This window comes from Oreochromis niloticus, linkage group LG3 (assembly GCF_001858045.2).
Source record: "Oreochromis niloticus isolate F11D_XX linkage group LG3, O_niloticus_UMD_NMBU, whole genome shotgun sequence".
NCBI classification, from domain to species: domain Eukaryota; kingdom Metazoa; phylum Chordata; class Actinopteri; order Cichliformes; family Cichlidae; genus Oreochromis; species Oreochromis niloticus.
In genome coordinates, this window is record NC_031967.2 from 53,005,714 (window position 1) to 53,023,100 (window position 17,387).

At 40.4% G+C, this 17,387-nt stretch overlaps 1 protein-coding gene and 1 long non-coding RNA gene across 2 annotated transcripts; one reads left to right on the plus strand and one right to left on the minus strand.

Moving 5' to 3' along the window:
• Nucleotides 1-3,274: 3,274 nt before the first annotated feature.
• LOC106098956 (low affinity immunoglobulin gamma Fc region receptor II) lies at nucleotides 3,275-7,352 on the plus strand. Its single transcript, XR_003219381.1, has 7 exons — nucleotides 3,275-3,682; nucleotides 3,776-3,929; nucleotides 4,014-4,049; nucleotides 5,567-5,830; nucleotides 5,910-6,155; nucleotides 6,231-6,380; nucleotides 6,466-7,352. It is a non-coding gene; the product is annotated as a low affinity immunoglobulin gamma Fc region receptor II (long non-coding RNA).
• A 3,919-nt stretch (nucleotides 7,353-11,271) lies between these two features.
• LOC102080171 (butyrophilin subfamily 1 member A1) lies at nucleotides 11,272-15,932 on the minus strand. Its single transcript, XM_005459149.4, has 3 exons — nucleotides 15,650-15,932; nucleotides 14,025-14,345; nucleotides 11,272-13,786 (listed from the first exon to the last, which is right to left on the minus strand). Exons 1-3 carry the CDS (start codon nucleotides 15,717-15,719, stop codon nucleotides 13,626-13,628), a joined length of 552 nt encoding a protein of 183 aa, XP_005459206.1. The 5' UTR covers nucleotides 15,720-15,932; the 3' UTR covers nucleotides 11,272-13,625.
• Between the last annotated feature and the right edge of the window lie 1,455 nt (nucleotides 15,933-17,387).

Consider the following 17,387-nt stretch of genomic DNA (forward strand, 5'->3'; position numbering starts at 1 on the left):
TCATAGTATCTGAGCACAGGAGCTTTAGTAAGAATTGTTTTCAATTTGTTGAACGCGTGCTGATGCTCACCTTCCCACTGCCATGCAACATCATCTCTGGTAAGGCCACGTAATGGCTCTGTGTGTTGTGACATGTTTGGAATGAACTTTGCTAGGTATGTCACCATACCCAGAAATCGCTCCACATCTTTTTTGCACTCTGGTGTAGGCATTTTCTTTACTGCCTCTATCTTGCTCTGATCTGGTTTCAAACCATCTGCCGAGAAGATGTGGCCAAGGTATTTAATTTCCTCCAGGCCTACCTTGCATTTGTCCTTGTTCAGCTTGAAATTTTTTGCTCTTGCTCTCTCAAGCACTTGCCTCAGTCTGTCGTCATGCTGTACTTTAGTCTCTCCCCAGATTAAAATGTCGTCTATGTACGTCTCAACACCATCAATCCCCTCAAACAGCTGCCTCACCGTCCTGTGGAATACTTCTGGAGCTGAATTAATTCCAAAAGGCAGGCGAAGGAATCTGTAACGACCAAAAGGTGTGTTGAATGTACAGAGACGAGAGCTGGCTTCATCCAATTTAAGTTGCCAAAATCCTGAGCTTGTGTCCAGCACAGTGAAGTATTTGGCCTTTGCCAGTCGGCTCGTTATCTCTTCAACTGTTGGCAACTGGTAGTGCTCTCTCATCACTGCTGTATTGAGATCACGTGGATCTAGGCAGACTCTCAGTCGTCCAGTAGCCTTTTCCACAGTGACGATTGGATTCACCCACTGGGTAGGCTCTTCAATTTTTGTAATCACCTCCATTTTTTCCCATTCTGTCCAGTTCTACTTTGAGTTTTTCTCTCAAAGTGACAGGGATTTTTCTCGGTGGATGAACTTTTGGTGCCACACTCTCATTAATTTGAATGGTGTGTTCTCCCTCAAGGCAACCTATGCCCTCAAACACATCAGCAAATTCTTTGAAGATGTCCATTTCATCACTTTTATTCAGTGCCATCACTCTCTTGATGAGTCCCATTTCTTCACGTTTGAATTCCCAGAAATGGCTTGGTTTCTGATTTTACGACAATGAACTCCAAAACAAAACTTTTCTTTTTGTATTTCACTGCTCAAGTGCACTTTCCTTTAACTGCTATTTTGTCTCCAGTGTATGTTGACAACCTGACATTTGTGGGTCTAAGCATTTGCTTATTTCCTATTCTTCGTAGTAGACTGTATGGAACCACATTGGCTTGTGCACCAGTATCAAGTTTGAATTTCACAGGTTTGCGGCCAATTTTCATTTCTACAGTTCATTCATCTGTTCGTGTCTGTGTTTTTGCATTTACAGCCCCAATGAACAGACTTGCCTGCTGATCCGTGGCTTCATCTGCGACAGTATGCACTTTTCTCGATCTACACATTCTGGCAAAGTGATTCATTTTCCCGCAGTTCTTGCACTGTTTGCCATAAGCAGGGCATTGGCGTGATGAATGCTTAGTTCCACATCGTTTGCAATTAAACGTGCTTGCTTGGTCTTTGTCATTCGGTTTCATCTTACTTCGTCTGTCTTTTTTGCATGTCTGCTTATGTCTCACTGCATCTGTCTTTACTTTCGTGTGCAGAGACTTGAGCATTGTGATCCTCCTCATGCATTTGCTTGATTTGAGCTTTTGTGGTCTCAGCTGCAATGCAAAGCTGAACTACTTTTTCAAGAGTAATGTCATCTTCTCTTAACAGCCTTTCTCTCATTGCATCTGATGTAATTCCACACACTACGCGATCTCTGATGAGGGATTCTTGCATTTGGACCACTCAGCTTTAGCTCCGTGATGTACTGGCTAATTGGCATATCCTCTTGCACACACATGAAAAACTTGTACCTTTCATAGGTTATGTTCTTCTTTGGGTTACAGTATTCCTCAAATTTCTCCATTATTTTCGTCAGCTTATGCTCATCACCATTTTCCGCAAACGTGAAGGTATTGTACACTTCAACCGCCTCCTCTCCAGCAACGTGAAGAAATAGTGAAGACTGTACCTTGGGTGGCTTGCTAGCACCTCCTGCAGCCGCGAGATACAGCTCGAACCATTGCCGAAACCGTCTCCAATTTTTCGAGAGGTTCCCTTGCAGCAAATCAAGTCCAGCTGGCGGCTTAAGCCCTTCCATGTGTGCGACACTCTTGTATAGCCTTATCAGTTCACTTCTGACACCATGTTACGATATTACTTCAGGGAGCAGACATGACACCGTCTTAGCTTCTAGCCATCACTTTTTATTATATCTCCACACCACCCTCCGGTGGCTTCCACATGAACTGCACCTTAAACAACAACTGTTCACTCATATCATGACAGTGAGAGCATACATGCTGATAGGTTTGTAGCTTGAACCTATTCGCTGGAACGTTGAAGGCAATGTAATTACACAACAAGCAAGACCCGAGTAGGCAACATTCTTTATGTTTCACGTGCACGGGAGAGAACTGGACAGGCGCCGTTCCTTCGCTTGACCCCAGTTGCTCTCGTCCGCTCCCCCGTAACACTGCTCTTTTATTGTGGTTACATGAATATGCATAGGTTCATTAACATATGACCTCTTACATAGGTATACATGTGAACAAAGAATACCGTGTGTGTGTGTGTGTGTGTGTGTGTGTGTGTGTGTGTGTGTGTGTGTATGCGTGGGGTCAAAATGTGACCCCATGAAGACTCCCCAAAGCTGGTGCCAGGAGTCTAGCGGTCCATCTGAACAAAAGGCTCTTAAACTCAAACAGATATACGTGTGTTTGCTATACCATATATCAGCAAGAGAAGATACGACCTCTCCTAGGAGGTGTGTGATCTATGCCAGAACACTCTGAAGAGGAGTGAACACACTCCCCTCTTCATGCTACACAGAGTTGTTACAGACTATTAAGGATCAAACCTCCTATCACTACACAATCAATTATATACTTCTAAGCATATATGAGTAAATATTTCTAAGCATAAATGGCAATAAACAATACAAATCTAACACATGCCAACCCTCCCGATTTTTCTGGGAGAATCCCGAATTTCAGTGCCCCACCCGAAAATCTCCCGGAGCCACCATTTTCCCAATTTTCTCCCAATTTTCCACCCGGACAAAAAAATTGAAAAACCATATCCCAGATTGGCCCAGCCAATTCCAGTTTCCAACAATGGAATGTGTGTAATGAGAATTGTAAATATGTGTAGGAATCTGCAAATGTGTAAGTTAAAGTAAGTGTCCGTGTTTTGTATCACCTCTGTGTGTGGTTTTTTTTTTTTTGGGCAGATTTTATTTCAGATATAAAGAGACACATGTAACACTGTCTCCTACAAACATTATGAAGATAATGTCTGTTTTTGTTTTCACTGCAGCTGCATGAACACAACTCGCCTGTATGCAGCATGTCTGCTTCACAAACAATAACCAGAGTGTGACGTGTAGTCTGATGTTGTGCAGCCACTCGTGTTATTTACTCGTGCTGACAGAGAAGCACAAAAGCAATTAAAGCTTTCTACATTAATGTTAATTTGCAGACAGTTACAGGAAGACACAGTTTGTTTGCCTCAAGCTGTGATTTTATTAATTTAATCAGTAATCATATTAACATAGTCAATAGATTTATATAAGATTTTGTTGTGAAGAAAGAGCTCTTTCCCTCCAAGGAGGTCGGAGAGTCAGTGAAGGCATCATGCAGGTACTGATGTTGCATTCAAGGTCTACTGTCAGTTGTAGATTTTGTAGCTTTTAATATTAGCAGACAAATAAATAGAAAATTTTTTCACACAAGGTTTTTATAACCACAAGTCTGAAACCCAGACACAGAAAAAAGGGAAGAACAGAAAGAAGAAGAGGAGGGTTTTACTTGGCGTGAACTGATGTCAGTGTTGGTCTGATATCATTGAGCAGTAGGATGGAGGAAACGTCTCTGCTGTGTCTGCTCTGTAAGTTCACTCTGTGTTTTTCATGCCTCTGCTGTCTTGTTGAATGTGAAACTCTGAACTAACCTGAGTTTAATTTCTCTTTAGTTCTGATCTCACTGCTGAGCTGCATCACAAACCAAGGTCAGTGAGTTTATCATGTCACAAGCTACAGTTGTTAAAGCCATTAGTATTACTACTGCAGCCAATGAGGAAGCAGGACCAGAATGTTTTCAAATTTATCTCTGAGCTGAAGTTATGAAATATCAGTACAATGAGGGCTTACAGTTGAAAAAGACAAACTAAGTTGACAGATCATTAATTTAACCCTTTAAAACCGGTCGGAGTGGGCACGCTCCGTTTTGCGTAACTATTTTTAAATCCCGGTAGCTCTGCAACCACGTAAACTAGAGCAATAATTTTTTTTGCATATGAAACCGGAGGAGTTGTACTTACATCTTATGCCATCAGCTTGTCCTAGGTCACGGTTTTCTTCCACATATAGCTCTGCAAAAACTGCATAAAAAGCGCTTGCAGCAACAAAAACATAATATTCCCGAAACACGCTTTGCCGATCTGATCAGCTGTTCATAAAACACTTCCTATCATCAGCGCGAACTTTCGCATGTCCGCCATTACCTGGCCGAAACCGGAAGTGACGTCATTTTTGCGGAAATTTTTTTTTTTTTACTATCAGGGCCTCAGAGCCTATACTGGTGTTTTTAAAAGTTATCTTTGACTTTATGACTTTCTGTGTCGTTTCTGGGATCCTTAGAACTCAAATTGCACTGCTGGAAATAGTTTATTTTGATGCATATGCTGCTTTTTTGCAAATTTGCATTATAATATTTATTTTCGTTTTTCCTGCAGGGTATAAAAATTGGTGTATTTCAAAAGTAAAACTATGAAGACACTCAAAATAAATTTCCTGTGGTGGGAAACTAGTTTGTGCAACTTTTTTGTATTTACAGTTTTGAGGGATAAGCCTCTTAAATTTCTCTAACTAGAAATATATGTTAAAAAAACAAAAACGATTTTCAATTTTTTTGCAGTTTATTGCACTTTTTTGCAATTTATGTTATTACTAAGCACTTAATGCATATATATTATTAAAATTTGGGCTATAATGATTGTATTGATGTATATCAACTTGAAATGCTCCCAAAATTGGCACTACAGCATGTAAAAATATAATATAAGCTCTGGCGGACTTGGTTCTATGGTAGGTCTTAAAGGGTTAATGAGCCTTTCAAAAAGACGGACGGACAGATGTGTTGTAACTTTCAACAAATGACATGATGATAAAATGTAGATGAAGACATATTAGCATAAACTTGTCCTGATAAGATGAACAAAAATGAAATACTGTTGACCACTCTGTGATTTTTGTGCTGCCATCTTAATGACCTGAGGTGAAGTAAAAACACATTTCATGTTTATCTGCCCTTTACACAACTAACTGAAAAATGTGATTATTAAATGTATGGAGTTTATTGAATTAAAAAAAATCCATTCATTAAATTATTATGTTAAAGACAAATGTATTGTAAATACTGTACTGTATTACTTATGGTAATGTCTTCTCGTTGCTAACACACTGACAGATTGTAAAACTCAGTAGGTCATTTTGCTTTAGTCACAATGAACTGAATTCCTGACAGCTCGTCTGACTGTGAGTCCCAGCAGCTCTCAGTTTTTTAAATATGACTTTGTGTCTCTGAGCTGTGAGGAGGACGACAGCTCTGCTGGATGGACTCTGTGGAGAAACCCAAAGACACAACAGAGGACTCAGTGTGGAGATGGGTGGGGAAGATCAGCTGGTTCTTCCTGTAACATCAGCTACATCGACCCACTGGACAGTGGGGTTTACTGGTGTGAGTCCAGAGAGGGTCCCATCAGTAACATGGTTAACCTGACAGTCACTGGTAAGCTGAGTGTGTGGAGTTAGTGTTGATGAAGCTGTGTGTAAATGGATGAAATGCTGTAGTTTGTCTCTGTGTTGAGGTGGATCAGTGATCCTGCAGAGTCCTGTCCTCCCTGTGATGGAGGGAGATGACGTCACTCTGCTCTGTAAAACAAAGACCACTCCCTCCAACCTCCCAGCTGCTTTCTATAAAGATGGCTCCCTCATCAGGAAGCAGCCTACAGGTCACATGACCCTCCAGCATGTTTCCAGGTCTGATGAAGGCCTCTACAAGTGTGACATCAGCGGTCATGGAGAGTCTCCATCCAGCTGGATCACTGTCACAGGTGAGCAGCTTCACTCTGATTTCACCTCTTATTTCATCCACATATTCACCTGAACAGGTGGGATTCTCTCTGCAGAAAAACCTACAACCACACCACCACCCACTCCATCAACTCCACGTCCTGACTTGTTATCACTCAGGCTTGTATTTATCCACCTGGTGATGTTCTGTCCATACTTTATCTCCACTCTCCTCGTGGTGTCTTTATGTCGACAGAGAACCAAAGGTAACACTGTGAATCATTCTCTGATTAATCAACATGCTGAATTCTCTGTAAATTAACAGCTGAAACACTTGTTAAATTTTTACAGGAAAAAACATTTGTGTGTCAATCCAGCCCACTCATCCTGATCAGGGACTGGATGAGCATTATGATGTAATCACTGATGTCACCACAGAGTATCACTTCTGAATCAGAGCTCTGTTGTGTCTCTGTGAGTCTCACCATCTTTTTCCTCTCCATCTCTGATGTGGAGATTATTTGAATAAATGGACTCTGATGATCATCTCTCAACAATTTTTCTGTAAATAACCAGCAAATATTCCTGCTCAGAGTAGAAGATCCATCATGTACTGTATGTGCACCACTGCAGCTCTGTCACTAAGTATTGTACAAACCATTAAATGTATTTATTTTTCTGACCTGTCTTCCCAGTGTGATGTTTGTGCAATGTATGTATGGTTGGATGGGGGTCAAATTTTCACTGCAGGTAACATGCATGTGTAACATTGCACGTCACATACTCCTCAGGAGGTTGTCCAGGCTATAAAATTGTTCCCTAATGGCAAAACAGCGGGACTGTTTCATTTCTATAAAACATTTTGCGACATTCTTGCACCATTTGTGCTCAGGATGCTGGGCAACTCAAAAAATGAAGGAAAATTGCCTAAAACTTCGCGCGAAACCAATATTGCTCTCATTTTGAAAAAAGGGAAGAGTTGGGACTGACCCTGCTAATCATAGGCCAATAGCACTTCAAAATTTTGATCGTAAGATAATTACAAAAATCCTAACTACTAGATTAAATAAACATTTAGTATCTATTATTCATCCTGACTAGACGGAGTTCATCCCTGGCTGACTTTCCTTTTTCAACGTTAGGAGATTACTCAGTATAATCTGTTCTGACTATAAAAATTGTAAGGGAGCCTCAAGTGACCCTACAGTGGCTTGCAAAAGTATTCGGCCCCCTTGAACTTTTCCACATTTTGTCACATTACATCAATGAATCAATTTTATTGGAATTCCAGGTGAAAGACCAATACAAAGTGGTTCACACGTGAGAAGTGGAACGGAAATCATACATGATTCCAAACATTTTTTACAAATAAATAACTGCAAAGTGGGGTGTGCGTAATTATTCAGCCCCCTGAGTCAATACTTTGTAGAACCACCTTTTGCTGCAATTACAGCTGCCAGTCTTTTAGGGTATGTCTCTACCAGCTTTGCACATCTAGAGACTGAAATCCTTGCCCATTCTTCTTTGCAAAACAGCTCCAGCTCAGTCAGATTAGATGGACAGCGTTTGTGAACAGCAGTTTTCAGATCTTGCCACAGATTCTATCGTGGTGCATACTGCTGGGATTAGGCAGGCTTGGGAGAATGAATCGGGGATGAAGGTGTCTGAATCTATGTGGAGTAAGTGTCTGTCTAAAATCCATTCTTGCTCCATAGACGCCAATTAATTCAATTTAAAATCCTCCACCGATTGCACTACTCTAAGGTCAGATTGCACCAGATTTATCCTTCTATCTCCCCAATGTGTGACAGGTGCAGACGGGCAGAAGGTACGTTGTTCCATGCCTTTTGGTCTTGTGCCTCATTAACAGACTTTTGGTTTAATATATTTGGCTGGTACTCCAGGGCATATATGAAACCTCTACAGCCTGAACCTGAACTTGTCATTTTTGGATGTTCTCCAGCGTCAGAGCTACTCCCAGCTACAGTGCAGCAGCCATTGGAACTAGGTTTGATTGCTGCCAAGAGGTTAATCCTGAGGGAATGGGCGTCCCCCACTCCTCCTTCCTTTCAGTTGTGGGTAACAGACATTATGTCCATAATACAAATGGAAAGGTTCAGCAAGACTCAAAAGATTCTGTTCTGAATGTCTGGAAGACCTTCTTGGAACACTTTGCAAGGACCAGACTGGGCTAAACTGGACCCAGATTTGTAAACTCTCATCAACTCCAGCTTTTGGTACTTTATCCTGTGGTGTTTTGTGAAGTGCATGTTAGTCTAAATTAATCATTTTTTCTGTAACACATCCATGTTATGGAATTGATATTTCTTATATTGTCATATGTGCTAAAATACATAGATATATAATCATTGCCTTTATGTGTCCTAATATGCCTGTCATTATGAAGAAAAAGCCAGACAGTCAGAGGATTTATTTTCAACCTTCTAACATTTCCTGTATCTGTGTCTGTGCTGACAAAATGTGATTTCTTTATTTAGAGTGCAGCTTAGTCTAGAGATGAGCTATGTTATACATTTGGAAAGAACCTGAATCAATTTATTCTGTTTTTTTTAAAAGTACATGACTTCACACCTTTAAATGTTCATTTGAGATACGACCTATTGCAAGTTCCTGTTTTCATAGTTTAACAAGGTGCTTACTTCTGCTTTTCTGCATACCTCATACACACAGTTTAAGTTCACTGAAATGTTGTATGTCTATGTATAGTATGGCTGGAAACACACACACATGCACAGAATACAGACACTGATGTTGTTCAGATATGCCTGCTTAAGACTGTCACGTGTATTTGTAATTGCATATTCATGAATGATTGCTTGCTGACAATAAAAAGGGCTGTAGCCAAGGAATCAGTTGGAGTTGTTTAGACAGGCGAGTAGCAGCACTGCTCTCCAACGCTCCCCTTGCAAGTGAAAAGTACACTAGTGTCTGTGTGGTTGCTTTCAGTAACAGGTTCTGTTTACCAGCAGGGTTGACTTAAACCCAACAGCATGTGACAAACAAAGGCCCGATTGATTGATTCACTGATTGATATAATGTCCCATAATGGAGATTTCATTTCACTGTTGTCGTGTCCACTTTGGGGACATTTTATGAAATAACATTTTACAGAAACATTACTTCGAACTTCCTTCTTTGAGAGCATCACTAGAACTCGTTGTGGAAATGTTCCCTGCGAGCAGGATTGTTGGACGATCGGTGTGGATCTTGTATTCTGTCAGATAGTCCGACAGCCCAGACACATGCATGTCAGGTTATTCTGCTCATTCTCAAACCACCTTAAACAACACTCGGGAAACATGAAACCTGAAAAAGGTTTCACAGAAATCTTTCCAGAGCTCATCCTGTTGTTCTGAGAATAACATAAAAACTTACTGTTAAAAAAGTTGCTAAAAGATTGAGTAGTTCTAATAAAGTTGTAGAGAAAACATTTTCTAGCAGACTCATAATTATCTTTATTCAGAGTTGACCCACAATAACATATCTTGATTATTTATTGTCTGGCCTTTCTCAGCAAACAGTGAGCCAGGTGTTAATCCAGTGGGACAGAGAGCACGCAAAGCATAAAGACCACCAGCAGGTAGAAATGTGCTGCTGCCTTCATGCACAGGCCTGAGCTGAATTCTCCTGTGATGGCATTCAAGGAAGATACATAGAAAATGTTCTACACACCTGCACTACAAAGAATAATGTAAATAGTGAACCGTGTCAATAATCAGTTTTGATCGTTTCCATGGACACCACATTTATTTATATAAAATTTTTTATAATAAATATAAAATAAAAATCTGTAATTTCCTGCAGACACACCTCAGTCATGCGTGCCTGCTGCGAGTTTGAACAAAGACTGATGGAGAGCTGAGTAAATGTAATAATGTTTCATTCTTCTGGTTCAAAGGTCAGCCTGAGCTACAGACACACACAAAGCAGGTTAACAAACTCTGAGTGTAATTTAAGCTCCGACTTTTCTGTTCCTTGATCATGTTGTTAATCATTTCTGAGTGTGTTCACACTGAGTTCAGCCTTTGTCACTGTGTGTTTTCTGTCTTTCTGAGAGCAGCTTTAGGGTAGCTCTGAAAACCAGAGTTATGGACAAATGACACAATTACACGTTTCTGTCTTACTCGCCTCTCTGTGTTAAACAATCTTCTATTTTCTTTGTTTCTGCACTGACTTCTCTGTTCTGTGTTGTAGTTTTTACCATCATTGTCTCTATTTCACTGACTCATGGAGAGACGCTGGACTTTCGGTGAGCTGAATCCCATTTTACATCCTAAACGGCTCTCTAAGGATACTGAAGAGGTGACCTGCTGCCACCTGCTGGCTGCTTCAAGAAGCTACTCCTTTACACCCATCAGGAACTCTGATTAGACTTTGAATCTGTTTAATATTCTGTGATCTAGGATGGCCTCTTTCCCTGATGTGACCTGAAAGACTTTTCCCCTCCAGCTCTGTCCACCTGTAGTCTAGTACAGAGGACACAGTAAGAGTTTATTGCCTTTTGTTTCAAGACTCAGTGAGAAGCTTGGGCTGGACTACATGATACTAATAACAAATACTTTCTGCAAAAAGACCAATGTGTGTTCAGTGTGTGAGGCAACATGTCTCTAATCTAAATGTCTTCTTTAAATGCCGGAGCTCAGCGTTTTTCTGTCATAAGAGACCAAATAAGATGTTTAATTATTGTTTTATTTTCTTTCTAATCCAGCCTGTAAATGTTTCCCTCGGTTCTCTTTGGTCTGTGTTATCTGGTTATTAATTTGCAGTTTTTTAAACCCTTTCACAGTCACGTCTCTGAATCAACAGTCAAATTCAGATTCAGACTTGCGTCTGATCACTAATCAACATTTCTATGAGTGATTCTTTGCTTTGGATTTTCTGTTGCATTCACTGACCTTTGACCTTTTGTTGGAAGAGAGCTCCTTACTCTCTGTTTTTCAGCGTTAGTAAAACTGCATGTCTGAGGACAGCACCATGCACTCCTGGGCATTAGTCGTCTTCAGTTAACTGATCACACCCTGATCTGCGTTTGCCTGGAAGGAGCAGACAGCTCAGCACAGCTTCTCTGAGTTTTGAAAACTTTTTCTCCTGAAACTTCCTTCTAGCAGAAAACAACACAGTCAGCACACAAACACTGATTTAACACAGTTTTTTATTCATGTCTTTAAACACAGTGAAATGTTTTACCACAAAGATAAAGTGGAAGCTTCTCCCCCTCCTCAGCCTCTGATGTCACAGTAAAGCGCACCCTGTGCTCTCACGATAGGAGATCTGACTTCATGAAAATACTTTTTCAAAGTCTTAAGGATCATAAAATTAAAAAGTGCATAAATTATCTGTGTTAAAATCTTTTTTAAACCCCATTCCAGTTTCACTCCAGCAGCATACATCATATCCTGTCACCTGTCAAAGTTTATATGACGACATCTTTACAGCCTGACAGAAAAACTTTGTAAGTTAAGAAAACTTTTAAGTAATTAACGTAAATGTGTTCACTTGGACGTATCCCATGTGTTACACTAAATCCCTGCATTGTATTTAAAGTGGACATAAAACACTACATATGTAAAGGTTAGTTTACACCATGGAGCCCTGCTCTCAAAGACTGTCAGAGATGTAACGCTGTCTGTGAAGCTGGATTTAAAACAGTGAGTGTTTAAAGATTCATTTTATTAAGCACCATCTTGTGTCAGTACAGAGCATGACATCACTGGGTTGGCTGATTGCTTGCAACTAACAGACATGCATAAGTTTATGTTAGCTAACTAACGACATAACCAATAACTTAGCAGAAAACATAGAAACTAAAACTAAAAATCAGTCTAAGGGGATGATTTTGTACTGTCCCTGTCTGCAACAATGAGTTATTTTATACTAAGAAACTGAGGATAAACTGTCCACTTTCACTCTTTAGCAGTAAGTGATTCTTCAACGTCGGCTAGCTGAACTGAAACATGAGAATCCACCTGTGTTAAGAATGAGGAGGAGAGCCTGTTTGAGTCAGCTGCACTGGTGGTTCACAAAACTAATGCTGATTTTAGTTTTCGTATTCTTGCTTTGCACTAAGTAATCTGATCTGTCGCTAGTTAGCAAACATAAATGAATAGAAGTCTATTAGCCGACCAACCCAGTAACATCACATGCTGTACTTGCACAAGATGGTGCCAAACATACTCTACAAATGGAAACTTTATTTCCAGCTTCACAGACAGTGTTAAATCTGTGAAAGCTTTTTAGAGCGTGGCTTCGTGGTGAAGATTAGCCTTTTTACATGCAGTGTTTTATGTTCACTTTAATAAAGAAAATACTTAAATACTAAATGCATTAGTGATGTAAGTTGATGTTATCCTATTGAATGAATCCTTCCAGTAGCATGAATGCACAGTGATATGGTTTAATCCTTAATTATAATCATTTTTTCTTATTTGCATGTATAAAAAAGTATCCATCCATCCACCCTCCATCATCTTTACCTTTTAGACCCTGTTTTTAAATGTGCACACCACACGAGACGTTCTTGTCTTGACTTTCAGTGAATACAAATATGTCTATACAGCATCTGCTTCCATCACTCACACATGGAGGTAAATCTTTATCTGTGCAAAGAGTCATTTTACTGTAATAGTTACATTAATCTGACAATTTACAGGATATCTTCACATTCAAATAAAACATTTTTTTTTTTTAGCATTAGCTTATAAAATATAAAGATTAGTTTACAAAACTGTAAAACCAGGACATCTTACATTATAATTCATAGAGAGGAAAACTGGCTTCACCTTTAAGAGAAAACACTTAACACTTTGGAGAGAAGAAAAAAATACTTCCATGTCTACTAATTACTTGATATCATCTGAGTTCATGTGATCTCAGCTTTACAATCGTCCAACAGTTCTGCACCTCACAAAACCACCACCGAGAAAAGGGAAAAATCAAGGTCACATGACATATTACTCAGTTTCTGTCATGAACTCTAACAGCTCAGTTTGCTTCTCCTGTTTGTGTCTTATAACCAGCTTTGGTGTCATTACACCCAGTCCCACACAACGACAAAAATCCCTATCCTAATGAGGACACACATATGATCTTTCTTTTATTATTAAGGTTTCAACACAAAGCAGCCCAAAGAGAGTTCAAAGCGATCACCACAGCTGCTCCACTGTAGAAACATGGACAGGTAAAAACAGCAATTTCAAGTCTGACTGATCATCTCTGCCTTTGTTACCTGTTACAGTTCAGACTCTGGTTGCTGGGCTGGGATCTGCATACACCCAGTTTCAGCAACACTCAGGGTTATTGGCTAACTTAGCGTTAGCATGCTGTCTGTGCAAATGGTTGCAAAGAGCCAAAGTTCTGTTAGCAGTATACTGCAGTTTAGCATTGCTCTCTTGTCCTTCTGTGCAAACAATAAATAAAAGTAATGGCCACATCTCCACTGTAAACCGCTCCACCATTTTCCTACTTCATGTAGTGCAACAAAGAGTTTCAGTTCACACATGATAGTACAAACCGTGACGCCTGCGTTTTTTATGTTTTCGGTAAATTAAAAAAACACCAGCAATGATGAACATCGCAGGAAGGGGCAGACCAGCTCTCAGTCCAACAAATCCATCCTCGTTCACTCCGTCTCCACTCTGTCCTCCTGTCTGAGCTGCAGGTGAGAAACAGGTGTGAGGTGTCAGCTGTCAGGTAGGTGATGAGTGAAGAACAGAACAGAATCCATTTCCTCTTCAAACTGCTGTCAGACATTATCTACTGCACTCTGATCACATCACTCAGACCAGCTGCTTTCTACAAAGTCTCATCAACAACATCTTTACAAACAAACATCAACAACCAGGAAGCAGCTTCACCTCTGATCACACACACACTCAACTCTACTCGCTCACCTGCAGGAACAACTCTCAGGTAGATGCTGCTGATGGACTTCCCATCCAACAAACGACACTCATATGTTCCCGTGTCCTCAATCTTCACATCCTTCAGAATCAAAGACACGTCTCCATCCGTCATCTGTCTGTCCTGCAGATCCACCCGGTCCTTAAAATTAGGATGCTGGTTTGCTGAATCAAGCTGCTGGTCCCGGTACAAAAGGACATATTGTGTCTTCAGGTCAGCTCTGCTCCACTCCACACCTATAATGTTGCTGTTTGGACCTCGACACGACAGAGTGGCAGTCTGTCCAGTATCCGCTGTGATGATTTTCCAGTCTGAAAGAAGAAATAATTCAGAGCCGAGAGTTTAATGGGATCAAAGTATAGCAGCCAATCAGAGTAAGGAGCTAAGAGACCACTCAGCGTGGGATTTTCATGTGTTTCACATGGCAGCTCAGGTAACGTTATAATCTTATGACCCCCTTAAGTCCTTTTATGATCTATCTTTTAATCTAAATTGTTTATTTTCTTGTTTTCGGTGCTGTTTTACTATTAAACTGTTTGGAAATTCTTCATCATCCTTCAAAGATCAGCAGGTCTCCGTCTCTGTGGGAACTCTGTGGACAAATGGATTGGGAACACAGACAGCTCTCATGACAGTGTCACAGTCCCCCCAGAACTACAAATGCACTGGTAACAGCAAATAGTCTTTATGTGAGCCTAACAGAGCCACACCACGTGTGGATTGTCAGAGCTCTGTCAATGCTTTCCTGCACAGCTGAAGTCCATGGCTGGCCACCGGGAAATGTCCCTGATAGAACTCAGCTCACCTGCATTGAGCTACCTAGTCTTGGGACTGGTATTAGGAGCACACCGGCCTCTGAGCCCTTCTTATAGAGGTGGGCAGATCCATCCAAATATCAGTATTGATACAGTGATGATACTGGTATCAGATTGAAAATGTGTTCAGAATTTTCAATTTGAGGACGACTGAGCCCATAAATCACAACACACTGCTCACCCCAACATAATCTGCCTTTATGACTTTAAAGTATAGGTACTGGTATCTGCAATACTGACCCGATATTTACTTGATATTGGATGAACACAAGAATATGTAGTATTGCACAGCATTACTCTTTGGTAAAATCCTGTTGTAGGCTATAACATAATGTTCCAAAAAAGGGGAACAACGTAAACTTTTGGTGGTAGTAAAAATGCATAACTTTTGCAATTAATTATCCAAAACTGGTCTAGTTTTATGCAGGTTATAGTAAGAGCTGTTTTTTAAAATACATATATCACTTGTAAACATGCAGTCGATATAGTCTCCACCTCCTCCTGCACACCTGAAACTCCTCCCTCAGTGACAGCGCAGAGCAACATCATCTGTTCTCGGGATCTTATCGTGTTAATGAAAAGAAGCTGTTGGGAACTGAGCCCAGCACCCCGCCGTGCGTATTTCAGAATAACTGCAAATAAATCGGGTTGCGTGCTGAGTTTTCGTGTCTCATCTCCACAGCACAGGTTAAACAGACACAAATGACACCGATATTATAGGCTCAGCTTTACGGACTTTTCAGAGTAATATAAAGTGAACTCTCGGACTTCATGTTGCTTTAAAACAGCTCGAGTCTCACCTGCAGAGACCAGCAGGACGCAGACAGACAGCAAACTCCAGCAGAGACACGCAGACCTGCCAGCTCTCATTTCCGTGTTCGGACTTTTCCTTCTTCAGCTTTAAAACAAACTTTAAACTTCCTCATCGATAGATCCTGGGTTTGAGATTATCTGATTTGTACTTTATTAAAAACATTAACATTTAATGTTGTTTAAATATGTTTCCTCCGTGCGTCTTCCGCGTCTTCCGTGATCGTGTCAACGCAAGCAGGGGCGTGGAAGCGGTGGTGGAAGAGTAGGACTACCCAGGGCCCCTGAGGTGGGAGGGGTCTATCCAAACCTAAAACAAAACTTTTTTTTAGTTTGCATTTTTTTGTTTCTTAGTAAATAGTGTCATATTTAAATTTCATGAATAAATCAGTCAGGTGACTGAACTTTGATTCCAAAGTAGCCGTGATAACACTAGGTGTGATGCCATTTCACCCCTTACAGATAAAAAAAAATGGTTTAGTCCACCCTGCTGTAGGACTTGCAGCAGCAGCCTGTCTATATGAATGCTAATGCACACAATGAGTCATGTCTTTAAACAGGAAAGTAAACTGAAAGAACCAAACTAAACAAAGGAGCGAGAAAACAAACTGAGGAGCGTCGACTGCTAACAAAACTCTGACTTTCAGCACCCACAGTGCAAAGAGCTGTCACTGAAATCTGTTGATTTTCTGCATCAGAATAAGTAAAAGTTTTATTCTTGCAGAAAACGTTCATACTTACTGTTCAGTTCTTGTCCCGTCAGTAAATTTAACTAACTCTGTCACATTAAGAAAAAGAAAAAAATCAATGTAGCAGAAAGATGTGAAAATAATGATATTTTAACTTTTAACCCGTTTATCAGGGAATGTTCCCACAACCTCAGTAACATTCCCAAAACACCCTCAGAATGCTGCAATCAAAACGTTTTGTCTTAATTAAACTTTTGACCTCACATGAACTTTATTTAATTTATTTTTGGTGACAGAAACCTGGCGACGACTCCAACCTCCTCCACAATACACTGGACAATCTGAGGAGCAGTTTCAACAACAGAGTCCTTCAACCATCACAGGAGGCCGTTCCTTCCTGCTGCTGTCAGACTCTTTAATTCATCCATGTGGTCAGACCCACACATACTGAACCACAGTAAACACACCTCACTGCACAGCGTCACTTTTTGTACACCACAACATATGTTTGCATACCTGTGCAGCTATGATACTGTTAATATCCCACTACTGTTAATATTACTGTCCTTTTATATTTATATCTCTTTTTATGCTGCTGCTGACAGTTTCCCCTCTGGGATTCATAAAGTTTCTCTGATTCTGCTTCTGAAATGATCATATTAAACGGTTTCTTGAGAACTTCACTGTAACTTGTTTATAACATTTGTTATGATTGTGTGGCCAGGTGTTTATTCAGAGAGCAGCAGCAGAGTGAATGAGGCAGGTCTACAGATAAAGTGTAAAGATCACCAGTTTCTCTTAAGTCACATGACTTCAATGGAAGTCTTTTACAGAAGTCATGTAATTCAAACGTCCCTGCTATCTTTACACACAGGACCATTTGGACCATACATAGAAAATTCTTTGTAAATGTCAGAAATGTGCTAATGTTTCCTCCCTCTGGTGTCAAAGGTCAACTTGGGCAACAGATGAAAGAGTTAGTAAGGATTTAAACAGGGTGACGTCTCTTTGTGGACCAAACTGTTTGTGGAAATACAAA